Source organism: Nerophis lumbriciformis, linkage group LG20, assembly GCF_033978685.3.
Source record: "Nerophis lumbriciformis linkage group LG20, RoL_Nlum_v2.1, whole genome shotgun sequence".
Classification (NCBI taxonomy): Eukaryota; Metazoa; Chordata; class Actinopteri; order Syngnathiformes; family Syngnathidae; genus Nerophis; species Nerophis lumbriciformis.
The window spans coordinates 40,781,920-40,802,305 of record NC_084567.2 but is presented as its reverse complement, the minus strand read 5'-3'; the positions used below and the strand labels follow the sequence as shown (position 1 = coordinate 40,802,305).

Genomic DNA, 20,386 nt, shown 5'->3' with positions numbered 1-20,386 from the left:
TGTACATTAGTTTTTTTTTACTGTGAATGAAAAAAAAATGCAATTTTACAGTAAAATTTTGGCACCTGAGCGGCCTTTTTTTTAACCATAAAAGTTTTTGCATTTACAGTAATATACACTACATTTTGAGGTGAAATTATTGAAATTTACCATATTTTTTTTTACATTTGAGTTTTAAAAATATCTACCAATAAAATGCATTAAAAAATTGTGTAATGTCACTATTATTACACAATTTTTTAAACGCATTTTATTAGTAGATTATTTTTTTAAACTCAAATGTAAAAAAAACCGTGGTAAATTTCAATACCTTCGCCTCAAAATGTAGTGTATATTACTGTAAATGCAAAAACTACTGCTGTTTTTATGGTTAAAAAAAAAGGCAGCTCAGTTGCCAGAATGTTACTGTAAAATGTACATTAGTTTTTTTTACTGTGAATTAAAAAAAAACTGCAATTTTACAGTAAAATTTTGGCACCTGAGCTGCCTTTTTTTTTAACCATAAAAGTTTTTGCATTTACAGTGATATACACTACATTTTGAGGTGAAATTATTGAAATTGACCATATTTTTTTTTTTACATTTGAGTTTTAAAAATATCTACTAATAAAATGCATTAAAAAATTGTGTAATGATAGTCATACTTGCCAACCTTGAGACCTCCGATTTCGGGAGGTGGAGGGTGGGGGGTGGGGGCGGGGGCGTGGTCAGGGGTGGGGCGGGGGGCGTGGTTAAGAGATATATATATATATATATATATATAAGAAATACTTGACTTTCAGTGAATTCTAGCTATATTATATATATATATATATATATATATATATATATATATATATAAGAAATACTTGAATTTCAGTGTTCATTTATTTACACATATACACACACATAACACTCATCTACTCATTGTTGAGTTAAGGGTTGAATTGTCCATCCTTGTTCTATTTTCTGTCACTATTTCAGAACACACACATTATACAAATATACATTATAAAATCAATAAGAAAACGGAAGCTCTAATTTGGGAGTCTGAATTAGGATCAGAAGTTCCTATATAAACATTGCGCACTCACGTCGCCATTTTGTATTGATTACTGCAGCTGTGCACTGGATTCATTCACAAATACAAACTACAACTCACAAACACTTTAGAGTTAGGCTCCACCATCAGAATGTGTACTTAAACTTATAAAGATCACATGGATATTATTCAGTGAGTTGATTCACCAAAACTAACCTGTTATACAGGAGGAAAAAGCGTTTTAATTGTTCACAGACTGGTCGCTCTCATCAGAATGACAAGACACTTCCGGTCTGCAGGTGATAGCATTCAATTGGGAAGAAACGCCCTACTGCCCCCTACTGACCAACGTGAATACTGATAAATGTGTAATGACAGCTCCAAAAACTAATTCAAACCACAAAATAAAATAAATAAATCAACACAAAAATGTGACACATTATGGGTGGGTCACATATGCATGTACAGTAGATGGCAGTATTGTCCTGTTTAAAAGTGTCACAACATTGCCGTTTACTGCAGACGAACTGCTTTACGGTAGACGCTGTTGTGTGTTGTCAACACGTCACTCAGGTCCGCATGGAGCTGGAGGGGGCGTGGCCTCCAGCTCCGCCTGAATTTCGGGAGTTTTTCGGGAGGAAATTTGTCCCGGGAGGTTTTCGGGAGAGGCGCTGAATTTCGGGAGTCTCCCGGAAAATCCGGGAGGGTTGGCAAGTATGATGATAGTATTCACTGTAAGAAAAATATGTAAATACACATGAAGATTGAGCGAAAAGTGTAGGTGACGTTTTTACCGCAATGGTAGTTGCATTATGGCATGGTATATGTGCGGAATAAACATCAATCCATCCATCCATTTTCTACCGCTTATCCCTTTCGGGGTCACGAGGGGTGCTGGAGCCTATCTCAGCTACAATCGGGCGGAAGGCGGGGTACACCCTGGACAAGTCGCCACCTCATCGCAGGGCCAACACAGATAGACGGACAACATTCACACACTAGGGCCGGAGTAACCGGAGGGAACCCACGCAGTCACGGGGAGAAGGTGGAATAAACAAACTTACACAAAGCACCAAGACATCCATTAGGTGATCAACGCTGGTCCGTTTGAACGTCGTTTTCCCGCTGTTCTGCATTAGCTTGGTGTCAGGACCTGTAAAATGTACGGTCTTATGTTGAATGGATCTTGGACATTAAAAAGAGATGGCTCTGTTTTGTAACGCATGGGTGCCTTCTGTCCACCCAGACCAGGGGTCGGCAACCTTTACCAGTCAAAGAGCCATTTTGACCAGTTTCACAAATTGTAGAAAACAATGGGAGCCGCAAATTTTTTTTGAAATTTTAAATGAAATAACACTGCATAGAAAGTTTTTTTTTTGCTTTGTGCTATGTATATACCAGGGGCAGGCCCGGGCCTAACCAATCTGGCGCCCTAGGCAAGATTTTAGGTGGCGCCCCCCCACATCGGCAGTGAAGTGTATATACTCACAAGAAACCGAATAGCTTTGTCTTTGACCTTTTTTATTTACTTACAACTATCCATCCATCCATTTTCTACCGCTTATTCCCTTTTGGGGTCGCGGGGGCGCTGGAGCCTATCTCAGCTACAATCGGGCGGAAGGCGGGGTACACCCTGGACAAGTCGCCACCTCATCGCAGGGCCAACACAGATAGACAGACAACATTCACACTCACATTCACACACTATACCTAATATATAAAGGGGTGGAAAAGTGACTATTACCTGCAGGGCAAACATTAGCTAACCAGAAGGCAATAACAATGTAAACAAAAAACACCTGCTTAAAAGATCTAATACAAATGTCCCTGAGGAATGTAAGGTGGGAGTACTGTAATTACCTAACGTTACATTATTATTTTCCATAACAATTTAGCCCCCTCCACAAAATTAACCCGACGTTAAAACAGAACTAGCTATTTATTGATTAGCAATTGCCGAATCATGTAACATTAGCTTAATGCTAAAAAGCCATGTTACTATCACATTCTGTAACAGACAAATAATTTCATGTAGGCTAACGTTACCTACCTGCTACCTCTGTCTTTTTCTCGTTTCTCCTCCTCTTCTTTTCTCTTTTTTCTTCCCTGGGCACCTGACAGTTTTGGCCGTTTTGACATCTTGTGTTGATTTTTTGATGTGGTGACGTCCAAAAAGAGTCATGATACGGGAAGGGAGGGGCGCACCGTGCTGGGGGGGGGGGGGGGCGTAATGTTGTAACAAATAATATTTCTATTAAATAGGCTTTACTTTGCATTTTAATTAACGTGGGATTATTTTTTGTATTTAGAAATATTGAGTACCAACTTTTTTTTTTTTTTTTTTCTCTAACATTTGTGGCACTGGCGTGGCGCCCCCTGATGGACGGCGCCCTTAGCATTTGCCTATACGGCCTATGCCACGGGCCGGCCCTGACCAGGGGTCTCAGACACGCTGCCCACACCTTTATATGGAACTTTTAAGCTGGTGCGGCACGCGGGTTTTAAATGAATAAAACGTGTCAACGTCATACGTGCCGTGATGGTACAGCATATAGCGCCCACTTCATCCAGCGTGCCTGATCAGCCACATGTTGAATGGGGCTTCCGCTTGCTCACGTAGGAGACAGCAAGGCATACTTGGTCAACAACCACACAGGTTACACTGACGGTGGCGGTAAAAAAAAAAAACTTTAACACTCTTACTAATAATGCGCCACACTGTGAACCCACACCAAACAAGAATGACAAACACATTTCGGGAGAACATCTGCACTGTAACACAACAGGACAAATACCCAGAATCCCATGCAGCCCTAACTCTTCCGGGATACATTATACACCCCCGCTACCAAACCCCGCCCACCTCAACCGACGCACAGAGAGGGGGGTTGGGGGGTGGTTTGATGTGTGAGGGAGCAGGCTTGGGGTGGGGGCGGGGTTTGGTGGTAGCAAGGGTGTATAATATAGCCCGGAAGAGTCAGGGCTGCATGGGATTCTGGGTGTTTGTTCTGTTGTGTTTATGTTGTGTTAAGGTGCAGATGTTCTCCCGAAATGTGTTTGTCATTCTTGTTTGGTTTTGGTTCAAAGTGTGGCGCATTATTAGTAAGAGTGTTAAAGTTGTTTTACCGTATTTTCCGCACCATAAGCCGCCCTGGGTTATAAGCCGCGCCTCCAATGAACGGCATATTTCAAAACTTTGTCCACCTATAAGCCGCCCCGTGTTATAAGCCGCATCTAACTGCGCTAAAGGGAATGTCAAAAAAACAGTCAGATAGGTCAGTCAAACTTTAATAATATATTAAAAACCAGCGTGATGTGGGCGCGCATGGAGTCGTATATCAACATGGACGGAGCTGCGTGAAAAAAGCCACCCGGCCTCTTCGCGTAAACTTACCTTAACCACTCGCTCATCTTTTCTTCATCCATCCATCCCTTCGAGTTAGCTTTTATGATGACGCCGGCTGGAAAGGTCTCTTTTGGCAAGGTCTTCCTTTTGAATATCACCATGGGTGGAAGTTTCTGGCCATTAGCATGGCAAGCTAGAACCACAGTGAAGGACGACTTCTCATTCCCTGTGGTGCCAATATTCACTGTACGTGCTCCCGTTGTATCCACAGTGCGGTTCACAGGAATATCAAAAGTCAGTGGAACCTCGTCCATGTTGATAATGTTCTCTGGCCGGATCTTTTTTTCAGCTATCTTGTTTTTACAATATGCACGGAAAGTAGCCAGCTTTTCTTGAAAGTCTTTAGGCAGTTGCTGTGAAATAGTAGTCCGTGTGCGGATGGAGAGATTGCGTCTTTTCATGAACCGGAAACCTGTCGCTTAGTAGGAGCCATTTTGTGGTCTTTACAGATGTAAACACACAAAGGAAATGAAACGTAATATCCGCGCGCTTCTTCTTCTTCTACGGGGGCGGGTGGTTGCTTACAGTAGAAGAAGAAGCGCTTCCTGTTCTATGGGGGCGGGTGCTTACCTTGGCGGTTGCTTGCGTAGAAGAAGAAGCACTTCCTCTTCTACGGGGAAAAAAGATGGCGGCTGTTTACCGTAGTTGCGAGACCGAAACTTTATGAAAATGAATCTTAATATTAATCCATATATAAAGCGCACCGGGTTATAAGCCGCACTGTCAGCTTTTGAGTAAATTTGTGGTTTTTAGGTGCGGCTAATAGTGCGGAAAATACGGTATATGGTCACCGTCAGTGTAACCTGTGTGGCTGTTGACCAATAATGCCTTGCTGTCACGTACGTGTGCAAGCAGAAGATGTATATTGTATAACAAATGTTGGGCTGGCACACTGTTAATACAGATTGTAGAGGGAGCCAAATGTTGTACCATCATGGCACGCCCTTATTATAGCTGTAAGGGTGAAAATCGGTGAATATTAATCCCGGGAGTTTTCTGCAAGAGGCACTGAAATCCCTAAATCTCACGGGAAAATTGGGGGGTTCAGCAAGTAAGCTGCTGAGCCGCATCAGAGTGATCAAAGAGCCGCGGGTTGCCGACCCCTGACCCAGACTGACATGTGGGTTAGTCACCTGAGGTGTCAGTGGTTTACCTGCAAAGATAACCAGTCCAAAGCACCACTCTGTGTTCCTCAGAGTGCATCCTCGTAGAAGCACTTTGTCGTGGTCCAAAGAGTACATTTGTCCACCTGCTGTTAGTGTGCCTTTAAATTTGTCAAGCTGGTTGTTTGGAGGTTCACATCTTACTTCTCCTAAAGGACAACGTAAGTTGTACTACCACATATTATATACAATGCTAAAAAGTCTTATAAAAAATGTCCGATAAACGTCTCACCCTTGAAGTTGGCCAGTGCTTCAATGCTGCCTCCCAGCTCTCCAGTGACAGTCAGAGCCTGTTTCACTTTCAGGTTGGTTTCACTGCAGACCATGATGTCAGGCAATGATTCAGAACGTACGCCAATTGCATTTGCTCACCCGTCTAATTCTGCTGTTTCTACGTAGACTAAATGAAGAGGTTCACTGCTGGAGAGCAAAAGAAGGTCCGCCTGCAGAGATGAACAGAAGAAGCATTAAAAACACAGCAAATACTAAATGAAATAATGGCATTCACAATCATTTCAGCTTCACATTTAAAATTGGCAATTTACTCTCTAGCACAGTGGTTCTCAAATGGGGGGTACTTGAAGGTATGCCAAGGGGCACGTGAGATTTTTTTTAAATATTATAAAAATAGCAACAATTCAAAAATCCTTTATAAATATATTTATTGAATAATACTTCAACAAAATATGAATGTAAGTTCATAAACTGAACATCAAATCAAGTAGGCTATTCCATTCATTACCATAAACCCAGAGTTTCCCCCATGCCATGATGGTTTGACCCTCACTAAAATGTCTGTCAAAAAGAACTGTGAAAAGAAATGCAACAATGCAATATTCAGTGTGATCCCTCCTCAGCCTTCCCGGTAAGGTCTATTCAGGTGTACTGGAGAGGAGGCTACGCCGGATAGTCGAACCTCGGATTCAGGAGGAACAGTGTGGTTTTCGTCCTGGTCGTGGAACTGTGGACCAGCTCTATACTCTCGGCAGGGTCCTTGAGGGTGCTTGGGAGTTTGCCCAACCAGTCTACATGTGCTTTGTGGACTTGGAGAAGGCATTCGACCGTGTCCCTCGGGAAGTCCTGTGGAGAGTGCTCAGAGAGTATGGGGTATCGGATTGTCTGATTGTGGCAGTCCGCTCCCTGTATGATCAGTGTCAGAGCTTGGTCCACATTGCCGGCAGTAAGTCGGACACGTTTCCAGTGAGGGTTGGACTCCGCCAAGGCTGCCCTTTGTCACCCATTCTGTTCATAACTTTTATGGACAGAATTTCTAGGCGCAGTCAAGGCGTTGAGGGGATCTGGTTTGGTGGCTGCAGGATTAGGTCTCTGCTTTTTGCAGATGATGTGGTCCTGATGGCTTCATCTGGCCAGGATCTTCAGCTCTCACTGGATCGGTTCGCAGCCGAGTGTGAAGCGACTGGGATGAGAATCAGCACCTCCAAGTCCGAATCCATGGTTCTCGCCCGGAAAAGGGTGGAGTGCCATCTCCGGGTTGGGGAGGAGATTTTGCCCCAAGTGGAGGAGTTCAAGTACCTCGGAGTCTTGTACACGATTGAGGGACGAGTGGATCGTGAGATCGACAGGCGGATCGGTGCAGCGTCTTCAGTAATGCGGACGCTGTATCGATCCGTTGTGGTGAAGAAGGAGCTGAGCCGGAAGGCAAAGCTCTCAATTTACCGGTCGATCTACGTTCCCATCCTCACCTATGGTCATGAGCTTTGGGTTATGACCGAAAGGACAAGATCACGGGTACAAGCGGCCCAAATGAGTTTCCTCCGCCGGGTGGCGGGGCTCTCCCTTAGAGATAGGGTGAGAAGCTCTGCCATCCGGGAGGAACTCAAAGTAAAGCCGCTGCTCCTCCACATCGAGAGGAGACAGATGAGGTGGTTCGGGCATCTGGTCAGGATGCCACCCGAACGCCTCCCTAGGGAGGTGTTTAGGGCACGTTCGACCGGTAGGAGGCCACGGGGAAGACCCAGGACACGTTGGGAAGACTATGTCTCCCGGCTGGCCTGGGAACGCCTCGGGGTCCCACAGGAAGAGCTGGACGAAGTGGCTGGGGAGAGGAAAGTCTGGGCTTCCCTGCTTAGGCTGCTGCCCCCGCGACCCGACCTCGGATAAGCGGAAGAAGATGGATGGATGGATGGATGGATGGATGGATGGAATATTCAGTGTTGACAGCTAGGTTTTTTGTGGACATGTTCCATGAATATTGATGTTAAAGATTTCTTTTTTTGTGAAGAAATGTTTAGAATTAAGTTGATGAATCCAGATGGATCTCTATTACAATCCCCAAAGAGGGCACTTTAAGTTGATGATTACTTCTATGTGTAGAAATCTTTATTTATAATTGAATCACTTGCTTATTTTTCAACAAGTTTTTAGTTATTTTTATATCTTTTTTTCCAAATAGTTAAAAAAAGACCACTACAAATGAGCAATATTTTTGCACTGTTATATAATTTAATAAATCAGAAACTGATGACATAGTGCTGTATTTTACTTCATTATCTCTTTTTTTCAACCAAAAATGCTTTGCTCTGATTAGGGGGTACTTGAATTAAAAAAATGTTCACAGGGGGTACATCACTGACAAAAGGTTGAGAACCACTGCTCCAGCATAAACAGTACAGTAGATCATGTCTTTTGTTTGCCATTTGGCATTCATATACAAATAGAAAGTGGTTTGATGGCACCATCTGCAGGGGGAAAGAGTGATGCAGCTATGAATCCAGTGGTTCTCAAACATTTTTCAACAAGTACCACCTCAGAAAAACCTGGTACCACCTTAGTAACTAACATTAAAATACAGTAGAGTTGGTATTCTAAGTATTCATTAAAATAAATAAAAGCAGAGGTTTTATTTAACAAGTATATTTAAAATGTTTGGCCACTGTAACATTACACATAGATTAAATATAGGAAAATAAAAAGCTGTACTTTAATCAAGGGATTCTTTGTCGTGCCACTAGATGGAACCCACATTTCCACAGTTTAAGAATCACCACAGTAGAGGGAAGAACTGTCTCACAAGCATACTTGCCAACCTTGAGACCTCCGATTTCGGGAGGTGGGGCGGGGGTCGTGGATGGGGCGAGGGCGTGGTTAAGAGGGGAGGAGTATATTCTCTCCAAGGTTTCTCATAGTCATTCACATCGACGTCCCACTGGGGTGAGTTTTTCCTTGCCCTTATGTGGGCTTTGTACCGAGGATGTCGTTGTGGCTTGTGCAGCCCTTTGAGACACTTGTGATTTAGGGCTATATAAATAAACATTGATTGATTGATATTTACAGCTAGAATTCACCAAGTCAAGTATTTCATATATATATATATATATATATATATATATATATATATATATATATATATATATATATATATATATATATATATACACACACACACAGGTAAAAGCCAGTAAATTAGAATATTTTGAAAAACTTGATTTATTTCAGTAATTGCATTCAAAAGGTGTAACTTGTACATTATATTTATTCATTGCACACAGACTGATGCATTCAAATGTTTATTTCATTTAATTTTGATGATTTGAAGTGGCAACAAATGAAAATCCAAAATTCCGTGTGTCACAAAATTAGAATATTACTTAAGGCTAATACAAAAAAGGGATTTTTAGAAATGTTGGCTAACTGAAAAGTATGAAAATGAAAAATATGAGCATGTACAATACTCAATACTTGGTTGGAGCTCCTTTTGCCTCAATTACTGCGTTAATGCGGCGTGGCATGGAGTCGATGAGTTTCTGGCACTGCTCAGGTGTTATGAGAGCCCTGGTTGCTCTGATAGTGGCCTTCAACTCTTCTGCGTTATTGGGTCTGGCATTCTGCATCTTCCTTTTCACAATACCCCACAGATTTTCTATGGGGCTAAGGTCAGGGGAGTTGGCGGGCCAATTTAGAACAGAAATACCATGGTCCGTATACCAGGCACGGGTAGATTTTGCGCTGTGTGCAGGCGCCAAGTCCTGTTGGAACTTGAAATCTCCATCCCCATAGAGCAGGTCAGCAGCAGGAAGCATGAAGTGCTCTAAAACTTGCTGGTAGACGGCTGCGTTGACCCTGGATCTCAGGAAACAGAGTGGACCGACACCAGCAGATGACATGGCACCCCAAACCATCACTGATGGTGGAAACTTTACACTAGACTTCAGGCAACGTGGATCCTGTGCCTCTCCTGTCTTCCTCCAGACTCTGGGACCTCGATTTCCAAAGGAAATGCAAAATTTGCATGGTTGGGTGATGGTTTGGGGTGCCATGTCATCTGCTGGTGTCGGTCCACTCTGTTTCCTGAGATCCAGGGTCAACGCAGCCGTCTACCAGCAAGTTTTAGAGCACTTCATGCTTCCTGCTGCTGACCTGCTCTATGGAGATGGAGATTTCAAGTTCCAACAGGACTTGGCGCCTGCACATAGCGCAAAATCTACCCGTGCCTGGTTTACGGACCATGGTATTTCTGTTCTGAATTGGCCCGCCAACTCCCCTGACCTTAGCCCCATAGAAAATCTGTGGGGTATTGTGAAAAGGAAGATGCAGAATGCCAGACCCAAAAACGCAGAAGAGTTGAAGGCCACTATCAGAGCAACCTGGGCTCTCATAACACCTGAGCAGTGCCAGAAACTCATCGACTCCATGCCACGCCGCATTAACGCAGTAATTGAGGCAAAAGGAGCTCCAACCAAGTATTGAGTATTGTACATGCTCATATTTTTCATTTTCATACTTTTCAGTTGGCCAACATTTCTAAAAATCCCTTTTTTGTATTAGTCTTAAGTAATATTCTAATTTTGTGACACACGGAATTTTGGATTTTCATTTGTTGCCACTTCAAATCATCAAAATTAAATGAAATAAACATTTGAATGCATCAGTCTGTGTGCAATGAATAAATATAATGTACAAGTTACACCTTTTGAATGCAATTACTGAAATAAATCAAGTTTTTCAAAATATTCTAATTTACTGGCTTTTACCTGTATATATATATATATATCTATATATATATCTAAGAAATACTTGACTTTCAGTGAATTCTAGCTATATATATATATATATATATATATATATATATATATATATATATATATATATATATATATATATACATATACATATGTATATATAAATAAAAGAAATACTTGAATTTCAGTGTTCATTTATTTACACATATACACACACATAACACTCATCTACTCATTGTTGAGTTAAGGGTTGAATTGTCCATCCTTGTTCTATTCTCCGTCACTATTTTTCTAACCATGCTGAACACCCTCTCTGATGATGCATTCTGATTCGTCTCCTTGTTGTGTGCGCAGTTGTGCACTGCACTTTCTAAAAGCCGTATATGTTATTGATGTTATAGATGGCAGTATTGTCCTGTTTAAGAGTGTCACAACATTGCTGTTTACGGCAGACGAACTGCTTTACGGTAGACAAAAAACGTGACTGCTGCTGTTGTGTGTTATTACCGCGCTGGGAGGACGTTAATGAAACTGCCTAACAATAAACCCACATAAGAAACTAAGAACTCGCCCTCCATCATTCTACAGTTATAATGTGATTGGGCAGGCACACTGTTTATATCGTGGGAAAGCGGACTCAGGTCCGTATGGAGCATGGTGGGGGCGTGGCCTCCAGCTGCGCCTGAATTTTGGGAGATTTTCGGGAGAAAATTTGTCCCGGGAGGTTTTCGGGAGAGGCGCTGAATTTCGGGAGTCTCCCGGAAAATCCGGGAGGGTTGGCAAGTATGCTCACAAGTCAATTTACACAACCTTTCCAGCAGGAAGATGCTTTGACAAAACAGCAGGTGTAACCGTATATTTTGTAAAGACATTAACTGTATGCCTGTAAGTACACTGCAAAAACTGAAATCTAAGTAAGATGAAATATCTCAAATAAGGGTGATATTTGCTTATTTTCTGTCTGATAAGATCATTCTTCTCACTAAGCAGATTTTATGTTAGAGTGTTTTACTTGTTTTAAGTGTTTTGCTCCTAAATGATCTCAGTAAGATATTACAGCTTGTTGCTGAGATTTGATGACCTATATTGAGTAAAACATGCTTGAAACTAGAATATCAAGTGTTCACAACACTCACAAGTATAAAACTACTTTTTTAAAGTCAGCATTTCTTATTTCAAACATGAAAAAAAAAATCATGACTTTGACGCAATTGTGTCTCATAATTAAAACAGATGACAGCCAAATGGACTTTGCTGTTTTATTTTCAATGAAACAATAGAAAATACGTACTCATATAGTAGTACAGTTGTTATTAGTGAGAATAAACTTATTTTAAGGTTTTTTGGGTTCATTGAGGTTAGCTAATTTTACTTGTTTTGGAAAGTCTTGACAAGCCAAATTTTCTTGTTCTATTGGCAGATAATTTTGCTTAGTTCAAATAAAATACCCCTCATTTTTGTATTATTTTTTCTTGTTTTTGAACACTGACTTTTTGCAGTGTATCTTTTAATGTGTGAAACTGAATTTAGATGTATGCATTTTAAGAATGAGAGAAGGATATGGTTTTAAAAATAGGATGTTTTTATGGATTTCAGTGGATACTGAACTGTAGTTTTACGTGGTTGTGACACTTACCGTGACATATTGGTTATTTTCGAGCCTAATGACGTCTCCAACTTGAACATTCATCCATTTTTCACTTTGAAGTCTGCCAGAATGAAAAAAAATATATTTATTGTGTTTAAGTACATAGTTGATCCTAACATATATCAATAAAATAACTATTTGGGCAGTGCCAGGTGGAATCCCAAAATACTGTACAGTAGAGGTCTTCAACAGGAGTCTCGGCCCCCAGCAGGGGATTCTTGTGAATTTTTGGTTGATTTTTTTTTTCTAAAAATTTAAAAAATATCTAATACCGTATTTTTCGGACTATAAGTCGCAGTTTTTTTCATAGTTTGGCCGGGGGTGCGACTTATACTCAGGAGCGACTTATGTGTGAAATTATTAACACACTAGCGTAAAATATCAAATAATATTATTGATCTCATTCACGTAAGAGACTAGACGTATAAGATTTCATGGGATTTAGTGATTAGGAGTGACAGATTGTTTGGTAAACGTATAGCATGTTCTATATGTTATAGTTATTTGCAGGCCCGGCCCTAACCAATCTGGCGCCCTAGGCAAGATTTTAGGTGGCGCCCCCCCACATCGGCAGTGAAGTGTATATACTCACAAGAAACCGAATAGCTTTGTCTTTGACCTTTTTTTTACTTAAAGAAAGCAAATTAACAATCAGAATAGTTAACAAGATAAAAAAAAATATGAATAAATAAATGAATGCAAAAAATAAAAAATGAATATATGAAATACAATATTCTTTACATACATATTGCTTAATTAACATTAATGATGTGCACTTTAACAACTAGGCTTACAACTATACCTAATATATAAAGGGGTGGAAAAGTGACTATTACCTGCAGGGCAAACATTAGCTAACCAGAAGGCAATAACATTGTAAACAAAAAACACCTGCTTAAAAGATCTAATACAAATGTCCCTGAGGAATGTAAGGTGGGAGTACTGTAATTACCTAACGTTACATTATTATTTTCCATAACAATTCAGCCCCCTCCACAATATTAACCCGACGTTAAAACAGAACTAGCTATTTATTGATTAGCAATTGCCGAATCATGTAACATTAGCTTTATGCTAAAAAGCCAGGTTACTATCACATTCTGTAACAGACAAATAATTTCATGTAGGCTAACGTTACCTACCTGCTACCTCTGTCTTTTTCTCGTTTCTCCTCCTCTTCTTTTCTCTTCCCTGGGCACCTGACAGTTTTGGCCGTTTTGACATCTTGTGTTGATTTTTTGATGTGGTGACGTCCAAAAAGAGTCATGATACGGGAAGGGAGGGGCGCACCGTGCGAGGGGGGGGGGGGGGGGGTGTAATGTTGTAACAAATAATATTTCTATTATATAGGCTTTACTTTGCATTTTAATTAACGAGGGATTATTTTTTGTATTTAGAAATAATAGTACCAACTTTTTTTTTTTCTCCAACATTTGTGGCACTGGCGTGGCGCCCCCTGATGGACGGCGCCCTTAGCATTTGCCTATACGGCCTATGCCACGGGCCGGCCCTGGTTATTTGAATGACTCTTACCATAATATGTTACGTTAACATACCAGTTGGTTATTTATGCCTCATATAACGTACACTTATTCAGCCTGTTGTTCACTATTCTTCATTTATTTTAAATTGCCTTTCAAATGTCTATTCTGGGTGTTGGCTTTTATCAAATACATTTCCCCAAAAATGCGACTTATATATGTTTTTTTCCTTCTTTATTATGCATTTTCGGCCGGTGCGACTTATACTCCGGTGCGACTTATACTCCGGAAAATACGGTATACATGAACATTGAGCCAACAAATTGTCATGCGGTTGAATGTGAATAAATACTAACATTAAATATGGCCTGGAGAACGTTGAAGACCCCCAGCTGTACATGATTTATTTGAAAAGAGTGATACGACTCACTCGCCATTGATGAGGACCTTCACTTCACGGTTATTCAGTTGTTTATCGCTCTTGTGTCTGTTCTATGGGAATTAAACATGGGAAGAACATGATATACTGTAATACAAATGAACTTCATTTAATACAATTGATTGAAATATTTGCTCACTATGTCATCAGTGGCATCTTTGACCGCCGTTATAGAGAGGACCACGATGAGAAGGGCGGCCGTGGTGAACCAGGCCAGCGAGGAAATTTGTGGGATCAGCTGTCAAAACACACAAAACGCACACACACACACACACACACACACACACACACACACACACACACACACACACACACACACACACTTAGAAGTTTGGAGTATCCATTGTTTAAAGGGAACACTTTTTTTTTTATACAGACTGACATAATTGTGTTTTACATTATTGTTTCTTTTGTTGATATCAGAGTCCGTTCTGCAAAAAGGTCATCCCTAGAAGCACACATCTTATGGACAGGGACCCACAGTTAAGATATACATCCTCATACAATATACAAAATACAGTACAATAATACAATTACTTTAAAAATAAACCCACCAAATACCCATTTACAAATTCATACTAACCTACCAACAGGTTGACGTTTATATAAAAAAAGGAATCTTAGTGTTCAGACATTCAGATATTATGCAATTTTACACCATACACCATTGTTGTGTCCATTAGATGATGATATAAAACAGATTAAAAGACACGTATGCAAAATAAACTTTGGTGGTAGCAGGGGTGTATAATGTATCCCGGAAGAGTTAGGGCTGCATGGGATTCTGGGTGTTTGTTCTGTTGTGTTTATGTTGTGTTAAGATGCAGATGTTCTCCCGAAATGTGTTTGTCATTCTTGTTTGGTTTTGGTTCAAAGTGTGGCGCATTATTAGTAAGAGTGTTAAAGTTGTTTTATATGGTCACCGTCAGTGTAACCTGTGTGGCTGTTGAACAAGTATGCCTTGCTGTCACGTACGTGTGCAAGCAGAAGATGTATATTGTATAACAAGTGTTAGACTGGCACACTGGTAATACAGATTGTAGAGGGCGCCAAATGTTGTAACATCAAGGCACGCCCTTATTATAGCTATAAGGGTGAAAATCGGCGGATAGTGATCCAGGGAGTTTTCTGCGAGAGGCACTGAAATCCGGAAGTCTCACGGGAAAATTGGGAGGTTCAGCAAGTAAGCTGCTGAGCCGCATCAGAGTGATCAAAGAGCCGCATGCGGCTCCGGAGCCGCGGGTTGCCGACCCCTGACATAGTCGAAGAGGAGGTACGTAAATAAACGCCCATTAAATGGCGCCTCCTGAAGAGACTGTCAAAAAGCAGCTTAAAGATGGCCCGTCAAAAATATTCTATGCAAAATTCTGACCAAAGAACCATCAATAGATGGTATGTGGACCACAAGGAAGTGTTTTAAATGTAGGAAAAAAATCATAACAGGTCCCCATTAAGGTTCTGTTGTGCATGGGTTCTAAAGCTCACTCTACACTATGAAAGTAAATATTAGGCTAACCTGGAGTATGAAGAGAAAGACAAAGAAGCAGTTTCCGAGCCTCCTAAACTGCTGCAAGAGGTTAAGTGGCAGGAAGGTGAAGATGTTGTATTTGGAGGTCTTAATGGCGTTATTCTGAAATAGAAAGAAGTGAGAGGTGACCGTTAACATTAATCTTTCGGGATTTGCTCCATGTCTCGGACTCACGGCATAACGGTGAGACAGGTTGTAGTGTCTGTCATTGGCTCGAAAGTGTCTCTCCTCCTCTGTTGAAAAAGATCAATTCAAGTATTTTTGCAAAAAAAAAAGCAACACAGAGTTTAAACACTTACCTTTCTTTTTCTGCCGCCCACACAGCTGACCAAAGGATGACACTGCTGACCCCATCTTTAGCTCTGTTTCTTCATTTTGCACACCTGAGGGGGTGAAAGCACACTTGCCTTTATGTCTTGTCTTGTTTATACTTTTAAGAGCCTCTTTTTCTGCGCTGTCCTCTGAAATCTAAACATCTAAACCTGGAATTCACAAGCTGGACTCTCAACTTGACAAGGAAAAGAGGCCCGAGGGAGCCTGGCTGCTCTGACGGAACCATCGCTGCGGGGTACGCCAGAGACTCGTGGGAGAGATGGAGAATCATGTGCCTCTCAGTGCTTTCCGTCGAGGACGGGGAAGACATCTACCGTATTTTCCGGACTATAAGGAGCACTTAAATACCTTTCATTTTCTCAAAACTGGACAGTGCGCCTTATAACCCGGTGCGCCTAATGTACGGAATGATTTTGGTTGTGCTTACCGACCTCGAAGCTATTTTATTTGGTACATGGTGTAATGATAAGTGTGACCAGTAGATGGCAGTCACACATAAGAGATATGTGTAGACTGCAATATGACTCAAGTAAACAACACCAAAATTGTATATGTTCCATTGAAAATATAGAACATTACACACGGCGCTCAAAAAACTATCAAAATGTGTTTAGTAGGACTTTGGTAAGCTATGAAGCCACACCGCTTGATGGATTGTACTGTGCTTCAACATAGGAGTATTAGTATGGTGTGTGTATAAGGTAAGACGTACTCTCATATTGAGTAAAAAAATGTTTTTTGTGTTTGCAAACCTTACAAAAGTACATGTTTCTAGTAAAACTCATAAAGATACATGAATACAGGCATTATTAGACATATTGCATGTTCGGTTTAGGAGTTATACTTGAAACAATTTGTATTGCTTCAAACACAATTTCTCAGGATTTTTAGAACATTACTGTCATATTGAGTAAAAAACATTTTTTTTGTGTTTGCAAACCTTACAAAAGCACATGTTTCAAGTAACATTCACAAAGATACATTAATTCAGGCATTATTAGACATATTGCATGCTTGGTTTAGGAGTTATGCTTGAATAAATGTGTTATTGCTTCGAACACATTTTCTCAGGATTTTTAGAACATTACTCTCATATTGAGTAAAAAAACATTTTTTTGTGTTTGCAAACCTTACAAAAGCACATGTTTCTAGTAAAACTCACAAAGATACATTAATACAGGCATTATTAGACATATTGCATGTTTGGTTTAGGAGTTATGCTTGAAACAATTCGTATTGCTTCAAACACATTTTTTCAGGATTTTTAGAACATTACTGTCATATTGAATAAAAAACAATTTTTTTGTGTTTGCAAACCTTACAAAAGCACATGTGTCAAGTAACATTCACAAAGATACATTAATTCAGGCATTATTAGACATATTGCATGCTTGGTTTAGGAGTTTTGCTTGAATAAATGTGTTATTGCTTCAAACACATTTTCTCAAGATTTTTAGAACATTACTTTCATATTGAGTAAAAAAAAACATTTTTTTGTGTTTGCAAACTTTACAAAAGCACATGTTTCTAGTAAAACTCACAAAGATACATTAATACAGGCATTATTAGACATATTTCATGTTCGGTTTAGGAGTTATGCTTGAAACAATTTGCATTGCTTCAAACACAATTTCTCAGGATTTTTAGAACATTACTGTCATATTGAGTAAAAAACTATTTTTTTGTGTTTGCAAACCTTACAAAAGCACATGTTTCTAGTAACATTCACAAAGATGCATTAACTCAGGCATAATTAGACATATTGCATGCTTGGTTTAGGAGTTATGCTTGAATAAATGTGTTATTGCTTCAAACACATTTTCTCAGGATTTTTAGAACATTACTCTCATATTGAGTAAAAAAACATTTTTTTGTGTTTGCAAACCTTACAAAAGCACATGTTTCTAGTAAAACTCACACAGATACATTAATACAGGCATTATTGGACATATTGCATGTTTGGTTTAGGAGTTATGCTTGAAACAATTTGTATTGCTTCAACCACATTTTTTCAGGATTCTAAGAACATTACTGTCACATTGAGTAAAAAACATTTTTTTTGTGTTTGCAAACCTTACAAAAGCACATGTTTCAAGTAACATTCACAAAGATACATTAATTCAGGCATTATTAGACATATTGCATGCTTGGTTTAGGAGTTATGCTTGAATAAATGTGTTATTGCTTCAAACACATTTTCTCAGGATTTTTAGAACATTACTCTCATATTGAGTAAAAAAACATTTTTTTGTGTTTGCAAACCTTACAAAAGCACATGTTTCTAGTAAAACTCACAAATATACATTAATACAGGCATTTTTAGACATAATGTATGTTTGGAGTGGGCTTCACGGTGGCAGAAGGGTTAGTGCATCTGCCTCACAATACGAAGGTCCTGAGTAGTCTTGGGTTCAATCCCGGGCTCGGGATCTTTCTGTGTGGAGTTTGCATGTTCTCCCCGTGACTGTGTGGGTTCCCTCCGGGTACTCCGGCTTCCTCCCACCTCCAAAGACATGCACCTGGGGATAGGTTGATTGGCAACACTAAATTGGCCCTAGTGTGTGAATGTGAGTGTGAATGTTGTCTGTCTATCTGTGTTGGCCCTGCGATGAGGTGGCGACTTGTCCAGGGTGTACCCCGCCTTCCGCCCGATTGTAGCTGAGATAGGCTCCAGCGCCCCCCGCCACCCCAAAAGGGAAAAAGCGGTAGAAAATGGATGGATGGATGGATGGTTTAGGAGTTATGCTTGAAACTGTCATGTCTGTGTAATCAAGTTTTGTTTTAAGTCATGTTTTGTTTAGTTTCTGGCTTTTCACTCCCTTGTCTTGTTTGCATGATTACCCATTAGTTTCACCTGTTCCACGTTTGGACTCATTGTGCACTCTTGTTTGTCACCATAGCAACCATTAGTTTTCACCTGTCACGTCACGCACCTGTTTCACGTTTTGAGTCACGCACCTGTTTTCGTTAATCATGTCTGTGTTATTTAAGCTTTTCATTTTCTGTTGTTCGTCCTGACGACATCCCCTCTGCGCACTTCATGTCCACGCCAAGTAAGTTTTGTTTATTATTGCCATAGTTAGTGTTTTATGTTGTTCATAGTTTTTTGCCCCCGTGCAAGTCTTTTGTTTTCGTTAGTCAAGTTTGTACATCCGCCTCGAGCGCGCCTTTTGTTCTTTTGAGTGTTATTATTAAAAATGTATTTACCTTCACGCCATGACCAGTCCAATTCACTTGCACCTCGGGAGAACAAACCACGTCAAAGTCCTAGTCTTGACAGATATCGTCTCGCTACGTATCTCCAGCCTTGTCCACAGCCTTGTCCACAGTCTTGATAAGTATTGTCTCGCTTTATTTATTGATTTCTTTGTTTCCTCTGAGAGAGTGATTTTCTTTTGCTAAAGTTTTTTCGGTCAAGTCTTTTTGTATCAATTTTCATAGTGCCTTGTCTTCCTTTTTTTTTCCCTCCTTCTGGAGCGCTTTTAGTTTGCAGGCTTCTCAACTCTTTATAACATATTTTCTGTTTATAGCTTCTCGACTTCTTTTCATGAGTGAAATTACCTTTTTTGTAGATTATCATAGATTGTTGTTTTTTTTGTTATTAGATTCGTATTGAGCTTTTGCTATTGTCTTTTTCCTCCTTAAGGAGTGATTTTCTGTTTATTGCCTTATGTCCTATGCTACACATCCTCTTGTTGCTCTAGTATATAATAGATAGATTTTGTAGCCAGTTTGTTTAATCACTCTGTCCAAGAGATAGCAAAGAAAACGAATTAAATAAAGTCTGAGTCAATTGTCTCTCTTCATTTTTGCCAAGACTTAACAGAAACAATGTTCTATTGCTTCATATGCATTTTCTCAGGATTCTAAGAACATTACTGTCATATTGAGTAAAAAAATAATTTTTGTGTTTGCAAACCTTACAAAAGCACATGTTTCTATTAAAATTCACAAAGATACATTAATTCAGGCATTATTAGACATATTGCATGTTTGGTTTAGGACCTGTCATCTTTTTATCATGACAGGGTCTTCCTTCCCAACCTGTTGAGAAGTACTTGTATAATATGCAAGTTATGTCAGATTAGAATATACAAATGACCATAAAAAAAAAAAAGAATGTTTTGTTTTTTTTAACTTTAGTTTTGTCATGATCCATGGTCCGGATCATGTTTTTGTTATGTTCTGTTAGTTTTGGACTCTTTTAGTTCCCGTTTGACACCTTAGTTTGTTTTTGTTACCATGGCTACTTATGATTTTCACCTGCCTCTGGTGTTCGGGACGCGCACCTGATTCTAATCAGAGACACTATTTAAGCCTGCCTTTGCCAGTCAGTCGTCCTGGCGTCATTATTGGTTTCATGCCACAGTTTCGTGTTTGTTCTATGC

General features: G+C 40.0%; 1 protein-coding gene across 1 annotated transcript in view; it reads right to left on the bottom strand.

Moving 5' to 3' along the window:
- Positions 1 to 20,386, bottom strand: part of LOC133619689 (phospholipid-transporting ATPase ID-like) — a 66,343-nt gene that overhangs the window by 44,707 nt on the left and 1,250 nt on the right. The window contains exons 2-11 of the mRNA XM_061980906.2: positions 15,965 to 16,048; positions 15,840 to 15,898; positions 15,654 to 15,767; positions 14,277 to 14,375; positions 14,129 to 14,190; positions 12,206 to 12,278; positions 5,963 to 6,033; positions 5,823 to 5,905; positions 5,581 to 5,739; positions 2,086 to 2,174 (exon numbers count right to left, since the gene is read on the bottom strand). Coding sequence (XP_061836890.2) covers positions 2,086 to 2,174; positions 5,581 to 5,739; positions 5,823 to 5,905; positions 5,963 to 6,033; positions 12,206 to 12,278; positions 14,129 to 14,190; positions 14,277 to 14,375; positions 15,654 to 15,767; positions 15,840 to 15,898; positions 15,965 to 16,019 — 864 coding nt within the window. The 5' untranslated portion in view covers positions 16,020 to 16,048. The remainder of the gene's footprint in view (positions 1 to 2,085; positions 2,175 to 5,580; positions 5,740 to 5,822; positions 5,906 to 5,962; positions 6,034 to 12,205; positions 12,279 to 14,128; positions 14,191 to 14,276; positions 14,376 to 15,653; positions 15,768 to 15,839; positions 15,899 to 15,964; positions 16,049 to 20,386) is intronic.